We start from the raw sequence: 8760 nt of genomic DNA on the forward strand, positions 1-8760 counted from the left end.
ATCATTACTTTCAAATACAACTTGTCACTACCAACTTCAACCCTTCAAATTACACTCCCAATAATCCATCATGCTTTCATCTCAGAACGAAGTCTCGAAACTCTAAACTGCAAATTTTGAGCTAAAGTTCATATGAGAGACATTGGTAATGAATGGGAGAATTCAGTTAAAAACCAAAAATTTCAAGACAGAGCATTCTATATATAATTTCTTTACAACAACAAAAACAAAAATAATTTATTGTAGAAGGAGCTAAGTATACCAAGTCATGAATAGGATAAAATTGATGAAAATCAATCTGTAGATAAGAGAGACACATACAATTAATGGAAGTACTTTTGGAGCTACTCTAAGCTAGGATAAAGAATTATTAAATAATTTAATTCTAACAATTACATTCATCCCAAGCCAATATTTACATTCGTTTAGAGACAACCATTCTCCTTTTCAATAGTAAAACTAGTTATTGATTTTCGTAACTGAAGCAGATAAATGAAAATTACGAAATTCAAAGAAAAATGTTATTATAAATATATATACCAGCTAGTCTTTCAGTCATCTTTGGCACTTTACTATATTCAATGCAACCATTAAAAGTAGATAGTCTATAAGTCTGTTCATCAACCTCAGATAAGCAATTCTCCAAGGTTGCCAAAGTAATAATGAACCTAATAAGCCCCAAAAGCCTGTGAAGAATTCTATCCCCAAGCTCATGTATAATGCTTCATACAAAACTGAATTATCCTCTTTATCATCGACTTCTGCTCCATTAGACTTTGTCACTGTCTTGTCTCTAGGACAACTTTTTTCAAGCGGTTCCCCACAAAGATCAACATTTCCGTCAAAACTAGAGGCATCAAAGGTTTGCAATTGTCTTCCCCATGGGATTCTTCCACTGAGATGGTTGTTTGATAATTCTAACAATGCAAGACGATCAATTTTGGAAAGACTGGGAGGAATTTTTCCAGACAAATGATTTCTTGATAGGTCAAGGGAGTCTAGTGACCTTAAATTCCCAATATCAGAAGGAATTTCTCCACTTAAATTGTTTCTTGATAAATTCAAAGAAACTAAACCGTGCATGTATGTAATCTCTTTTGGTATTTCACCTGTTAAATTATTACCCGAGAGATCAATGCTCTGAAGAATCAATTCCGGATGTATGAAGCTACGATCCACACCTTTCCACATCCATATTACTTGAAGCGCATAAGAACCATCAGTGTAAACACCATAATTTTCATAATAAGTAGTATTGTACCAATGAATACGACTCTCAATCTCAGTTCTGTCGATGTTTTCTTCAGACAATGCTTTAAACTTGTTCAAGCACGTTGGAATGCCTTCTGAAAACTTATTCTTGGAAAGATCCAACAATTGAATACGCTTCAAATAACATATATGAAAGGGAAGATTTCCAGAGAAGTGATTCCCTCGCATGATCAAGATTATCAATTGTTGTATGCTTTCTCCAACCCATGATGGTATTCGACCGGATAGCATATTCTCACTCACATCCATCATAATTAAATTGTTGCAATTCTTCAAAGACGAAGGCAATTCACCCATTAAACTATTGTTTCGTAAATCCAAAACTTCCAATTTCATAAGGGTTCCTATGGAGATAGGAATCTTCCCTAACAATTGATTGTTGCTTAAATCAAGAAACAACAATCGGTGTACATATTTCCAAAAATCTGGAAGTTGTTCCTTTATTTCATTATTTGATAAATCTAAAGTGGCCAAATTTGTAGTTGTGACGTTTCCACATAAGACTGAAAATAAATCTGAAAATTTATTTGCTGAGAGTAACAACTCGGAAGCTTGTAGCAAAAAAAATGGAACTTTTCCCTCAAATCTATTTGAATTTAAATTTATATATGGTCTGAAAGAAAGCTTCAATTTCATATTAGGAATTGAACCAATGATATTATTGTGAGACATATTTAAAGTGTACAGAATTCGCAACTTGGTCCAAAACGAGTCTGGTACGACATCATTCAGCCCATTATCAGATATATCTAGTTGGATTAAGGAATTTTGAGTCTGGATCCAACTAGGAAAACTTGGTCCTACATTGCAGGATGCAAGAAGCAAGAAATGTAATTGAAATGGAGGAACCCAACTAGAGCCAAATTTTACAGATAATGAGTTATGCGACAAGTCTAAGAAAAATAATTTGGAAAAATTAGAAAGATGAGATTCAGTTACATCACCCTCTAAAGAATTCCCCTGCAACGATAAAATTTCCAATTCAGATAGCAGATTGATTCTCTCGGGTATCCTACCAGAAATTTGGTTATAAGATAAGTTCAATTCCCGAAATATGTGTCTGCTGCACCATGTAGAATTTTGAGTGAAGATCGGAAATTCACCACTTAACTTGTTATTTGAAAGGTCTAATATTTGTAATTTGCACATGCTCCCAAAGAAAGATGGAATCTTGCCTTGGAGTTTGTTATTGTAGACTAAAAGATATTCAAGAGAGTTCAACGCTTTCCCAAATTCATCTGGAATAGGACCTTCTAACAAGTTACCATCAAGGTCAATGAAATGCAGATTGGTGGTGAAGTTAAAAAGCCAGTAAAACATTGGAGATGATTTTAGCAAGTTATTGGAGAGATCAAGGAAGAGAAGTGAGGAGAAAGAATTCATTGTAGAAGTAGATGAAAGAAGGAAATTTCCATCCATAAGACTGCAATTTTCAAGATAAAGCTCTTGTAGTTTGGAGCTGATATTAAAATTAGCTCGAAACGATGATGCAAGATTATTGTAAGAGAGATCGAGGATCTCAAGAGATGGAAAATTTGGACACAGAGAAGATGACAAGGTTATATTATTGTGAGAAAGATAAAGCTCTTGAAGATGAAGGCTAAAGTTAAACAAGAATTGAAGTATTGATGGTGACAACATATTATAAGAGAGATCTATTATGGTAAGAGAGGTGGAATTATTTGAAGAGTGAGAATGGAACAAAGATTGAATATCACTATCCAAAACATTACAATCAACTAGTGTCACCTCTATTAAGTTTGGAATGATTTTACCGATAGTTTGTAACCACTAGACTATGCAATGAACTCAGCTCAAGAATGGTTAAAGAATGGAGAGTAGATAGCCATTGTGCATCTTTAGCTTGTACGTCAAAATTGCCAACCAGTCGGAGAGTATGCAAGAATGGAAGATTCCCTATGCGAAAAGGGATTGCTCCAGAAAGGGATTTTGAAATATAATTTGGCTTTTTCCATCCATACAGAGGAATATTACTTCCTAGACTCAGATGTTGTAGCTTTCTGAGATTTCCAATTTGAAATGGGATTTTTCCGGAAATATAGAATAGTCCAAGATCAAGATACTGTAAGTGTTTCAGATTCCCTATCTCAATGGGAATTTTTCCCCAAAGAACATTTTTCCCAAGATCTAGATAGCGTAGTTGTAAGAGATTTCCAAGTGTCGAAGGAATCCTACCCGCAAAACCAGAACGAGAGAGATCGAGATATCTTAGGTTGGTGAAGAAGCCCATTGACTCTGGGATGTAACTCAGTGCAAAATAATTACGGCTGAGATCTAGATGTTGAATAAATGGAAAGTGAATCAATGAAGTGACATTGATTGCACCTGTCAAATACGGTGTATAGGGGTAGTTTCCATGAAGATCAAGTAGTTCCACATGAGTAGTATGACTATTGCATTGAATGTGTTTCCATTTGCAGCAATCAGTATTATTGGTCCAAGTGGAGAGCATTCCAAAGTTATCTATGAGATCTTCTTTGAAGCTGAGGAGTGCTTGCCTCTCCCTCTCTATGCACTCACTTTCACTTGAGTTTTTCAATCTCACACTAATCCCTGAGACAAGCAAAGAAAGTAGCAGAAGAACATAAAACGATTTCAGAAAATAAGCAGTCATGATGTTTTTTTGAAATCAAATAATCTTTAACAGAATGAAAAATAAACAAGAGTAATATATTTCTAGAAAGAAACCATGATTCAGTTCTGTTCTCTTCTCATGATATGTTTATTTTAGAATGCTCCATGACTTCATTTATATTCTCAAAAGTTGACTTCATAAAATATAGTCATATTTGAAAAATAATTGTTATTTTAGCATATAATATGTAGAGTGCTTCCAATATTTAGATAGTTTGATTATTTTAAATTAAAACTACATACGCATTAATAAAATAAGTGTTTATTTTTTCGTAAAAATATTTGCCATAAAAAATATTTCTGACTATAGTATTGATTTACAACAAACAATCCAAAATTGTCATAAGTTTATTTCAAATAATTCACATTTTTTACAATATAAATTTATAAGTTAAGGAATGTAGATTGAGAGATGACTATTAATCAGACCAAAATAAAGAAAAAAAATGATAAAAGACTGTTTGAAGTAAGAATGTTTAATAAAGAGAATGGAACTGAGGTGGTGTTCTAAATTTTATAATATAAAATTAGTAATAATATGTAATTTAGTATTTTATTATGGTAAACGACTTAATATATTTCACTTAAAATAAAATATTAAAATAATATAGTAATAAGAATCACAGTCTCAATTTATAAATGTTAGAATTATATTTATCATATACAAGTAAATATGATCCTTTAGTATGTTCCGAAAACATCTCTTAAATAAAAAGATAATATTTATCATATATATATATATATATATATATATATATATATGGGTTTGTTAACGCGCAAACATATGTTTTTAAGTGGGTACATTTTAACCGTATCAGATTATAATAGACAAAAATACCCTTATATATTGTGGATTCTAAGTTTTAAAATCAAGGATATTTAAATAATTTTCATTGTTAAAATTAAAAAAAAAAAAAACCCAAACCCTTATCGACCTCCCTTATTCTTCTCAATCCTTTCTCTTTCATCTCTCTCACTCTAACCTTTTTCTCTGTCATTTCTATTCAATTAAAAAAAATCAGAAATACTAACGAGTAAGCAATTTCTTAAAAAAAAATGATTTTTCTGACTTAAGTAGAAAACTATGGAGATGATAATGGAAACTACACTTAATTCACATTATGTGTATATTATTTTATAAATTAAAAACATAATTAAATTAAGGTTTAATTCATTTAGTTGTCCCTATTTTCGGGAGGTTTTCCCATTTTGATCTCCATCTTATTCGAATCCCCAATTGAGTCCCTATAAGTGCTAATTTCAATCAATTAAGCCCCTGCCGTTAAATTTAGTTAACGATATTAACTTTTTTACACAGCTGGAAGGATGACCTGTTAATTTCTATAAACATGACCTATTTAGAGTTGAAACGTGACATGAATTGAGTCTCATAAGTGCTAATTTCAATCAATTTCAACTCTAATTCATGTCATGTTTCAACTCTTAATAGGCCACGTTTACAGAAATTAATAGGTCATCCTTCCAAATGTGCAAAAAAGTTAACCCCCTTACCTAAATTTAACGGCAGGGGCTTAATTGATTGAAATTAACACTTATAGGGACTCAATCAAAATGGAAAAACCTCCCAAAAAATGGAGACAACTAAATGGTTTAAACCTTAAATTAAAAAGCATAATTAACTTTTATATCAGTTAAATTCAATACTATTTTAAAAATTAAAATTTATTGTTATATAAAATAGTTTTTATTATTAATGAAGTATTGTAAATTAGAGTATAAATTTATCTTTAAATTAATTACCAAAGTTTTAATTATTTATTGAAGTCAGTGTTTAATTTAAAAATAAAGATTAATTTAGAATTAATATTAGAAGATACCTAATAGAAGAAATTAATTTAAATTTTAATTCAAATACCTACAAAATGAATAAACTTAATTATGGATTTTTTTATTTAATCATATTTTTAAATTATTTATTTTTTTAATTACTTAAAAAATAAATATGAAATACTTATAATAAAATTCTAAAAATTATTTATATTTAATTTTATAATTGAAATAATAAGAACTAATAATTTTAATATTATTATTATAAAAAAATAACACACATGTACGTAGTAATACATGTTTTCACTATATATATTTTTTAAAATTGTGTAATTTGCAAAATTTATGAATTGTACTGAAAATTTAAATTAAAAAAAAATTATTTATGGGACTGCAAAAAAAAAAACAATAGCCATTGTTCTTTGAGAATAATTTATGGGTTAGAAAAAGTTAAGCATGCTAGACACTTAACAGAAATGGAATTTTGATTGTCCTATTTGAATTGATTTATGGGTCAGAAAGTGATAGATGTTAGAAATTGGAAAAGATAATGAAAGTGATCCATATAGAGACATTAAGCCATTGATGTTTTAGAATCCATTTAACGAGTTGGAAAAAATAAGTAGATGAAGACACTTGAAAGAAACAAAATGAAAATCTTCCAAAACCTTTAAACAATTGATTGCAATATTCGAATACATTTTCTGAGTTAGAAAACTAAGCATGTTAGAAAAAAAAAAGAAGAAAATGAAAGTGGTCCAATTACCAATCAACTCCATTTTATAAGTTAGAAAACTACGAATATCAGCAATTTCAGGGAAAACAGTATTTTCCAAATTTTTGCAAACCAAGAATATTGCAAAAGAGATGGAGAAATATTCCAAGTACAACTATTAAAGTCCCAATCGTGAGAAATATTCCAAGGGACACCAACATGCATAATACATATCTATCTTTCAAGAAACCAAATATCATTAAAAAATATAATTTGGTCTGTCCGCAAAGTTTATACGTCGCCAAATAGATGAAGAATGATATGACCTAATTTTTTTATATTTTGTCTTACAAAATCTAGCTTTCATGATGGAAGACTAAGGTCTAATGTTGTACGCAAAGTCTCATGTCTATAGAAGAATTTTTCATTAATATTCACTATTGAATGAAATAAAAAATTACTAAGATTCTCTACATTGCAATATAAAATATAATCTAAGTCAATTGATAAAGAATACATATTCAATTTAACCTTTTCGTTAAATTAAATTTGAGGATTTAGGAATTGAAAACGTTAAATGAAAATTGAAAAAAAAATCAGATATGTGTTGATTACCGAAGGTATATTACTGACGGCCTGCAGTCCTTCGATAATGGTCATTTACCGAAGGCTTTTCCGACGGTCTTTGGCCTTCGGTAAATGTCCGCAATAGTTTAAGTTCTCGAATTGGGTATTCGTCCCCATTTACTCAGAATTTCCCCAATTTCTTTCCCCTTTGTCATCGTCTCTAGCTCCCCTTCCCTTTCCTTGACCATTGTGCTCGTGTCGTGAATTAACATTGTGTGCCCTCGTCTCCGTTACTTGATTGGTCCATTGACGGCGATTTGTGGGTTGGGTCATAGGTTCGGTGACGCTGCTTTGTGGGTTGTGCTAGTTGGTCATTTGTACCGATTTGGGGGTTCTGTGGCGGTGTTGTGGCGGTGTTGTGTCGTTGTGACGACGGTGCTATGGCAGTGTGACTAGGGCTTCCACTGTCATAGGGCGAGGCCATTGTAGGGGGTATTGATGAGGTAAGCAAGCTTGCTCCTCTGAAAAGATAACGAACACAACACAACGTTTAATCGAATTTGATCTCTCGTCTTCTTTGAAGGTTTTCTTCTTGTAGCGTTGCAGCGATTGGAGAGAATGACAGAGATGGGGGTTTCGGATAATTGCAAGGGGTTAATACTGGCGATGAGTTCCAGTGCATTCATCGGTTCAAGCTTCATCTTGAAGAAGAAGGGTCTTAAGCGTGTTGCTGCACACGGTACTCTTGCAGGTAAATTCTATTTCTTCATTCTGAAATCGTTCAGCTTTGTTTAACAAGTTACTGTTTTATGATTTTCTTCATTGTGTAATCAAGCATTAACATTATGTAGTATATGGTGTTTTAGATCAGATCCATGCATGTTTGTTGGCTTGTGATCCAGGTTTTTATGTTTTATTTTTGGAAAATTACAGGAGTAGGTGGTTATACTTATCTGCTAGAGCCGCTTTGGTGGCCTGGCATGGTAACGAGTAAGTGTGGCAACTTTATTTCTTTCTTTGAGGTTGTACTCAGGTTATCTTCTGTTTTGAAAAGAAATTTAGTTGGTACTTGAACTATTTGCTTGCAGTGATTATTGGGGAAATTGCAAATTTTGTGGCTTATATCTATGCTCCGGCAGTTCTGTTGACTCCCCTTGGTGCACATAGTATTATAGTTAGGTACTATTAGATTTAAATGCAATTTTGATAGTTCTGGTGAATTTTGTATTAGTTGGCTCACTTACGGTAATTGACTCTCTCTACGATGAAGTTTCATATCAATATTGCAATGGTTAGATAACTTGTTTTTTTTATTGTAGAAGGTTGTGCTCACAAGGAGGTGCAGCGGCACCCACACAACTTTCTTTTATATTATGGTGCATTCACTTTCTTGGAGAAAAGTTATGGTAAGGTTCATGTTGAAACACTTTTCCTTTGTTATTTTAACACTTCACTCTCTTTAAGCTTGTATGGTATGTTTATGTTTTTGGAGAAGAGTATTTTAATATGTTGTTCACAGTTTTTCATGAGTACAGGGCAAAAGCACTTAGCATTTTCTTGAGTTTATTATTATAGAATGGTGGTGGCATTTTATTGAATATAAAAAGCATTATCTTTTCTTTTAGGTGCAGCACATCCACGTTACTTTTCTTTGTTTTGCTTTTGTCCAAAATGTTGTGACATCATGAAGTTTTCTTTATTATACTCATGCAGTGGAACGAAGAAGTAGCAAAGGGTGCAACTTGTGTTACGGCTTGGTGCAG

At 31.9% G+C, this 8760-nt stretch overlaps 1 protein-coding gene across 1 annotated transcript; it reads right to left on the reverse strand.

Moving 5' to 3' along the window:
- Nucleotides 1–555: 555 nt before the first annotated feature.
- On the reverse strand, nucleotides 556–7481 carry LOC106778428 (receptor-like protein 12). Its single transcript, XM_014666384.1, has 3 exons — nucleotides 7292–7481; nucleotides 3048–3846; nucleotides 556–2872 (listed from the first exon to the last, which is right to left on the reverse strand). The coding sequence occupies exons 1-3, from the start codon at nucleotides 7479–7481 to the stop codon at nucleotides 556–558; spliced, it is 3306 nt and encodes a 1101-aa protein (XP_014521870.1).
- Nucleotides 7482–8760: the final 1279 nt, after the last annotated feature.

Source organism: Vigna radiata, unplaced genomic scaffold (assembly GCF_000741045.1).
Source record: "Vigna radiata var. radiata cultivar VC1973A unplaced genomic scaffold, Vradiata_ver6 scaffold_337, whole genome shotgun sequence".
Classification (NCBI taxonomy): Eukaryota; Viridiplantae; Streptophyta; class Magnoliopsida; order Fabales; family Fabaceae; genus Vigna; species Vigna radiata.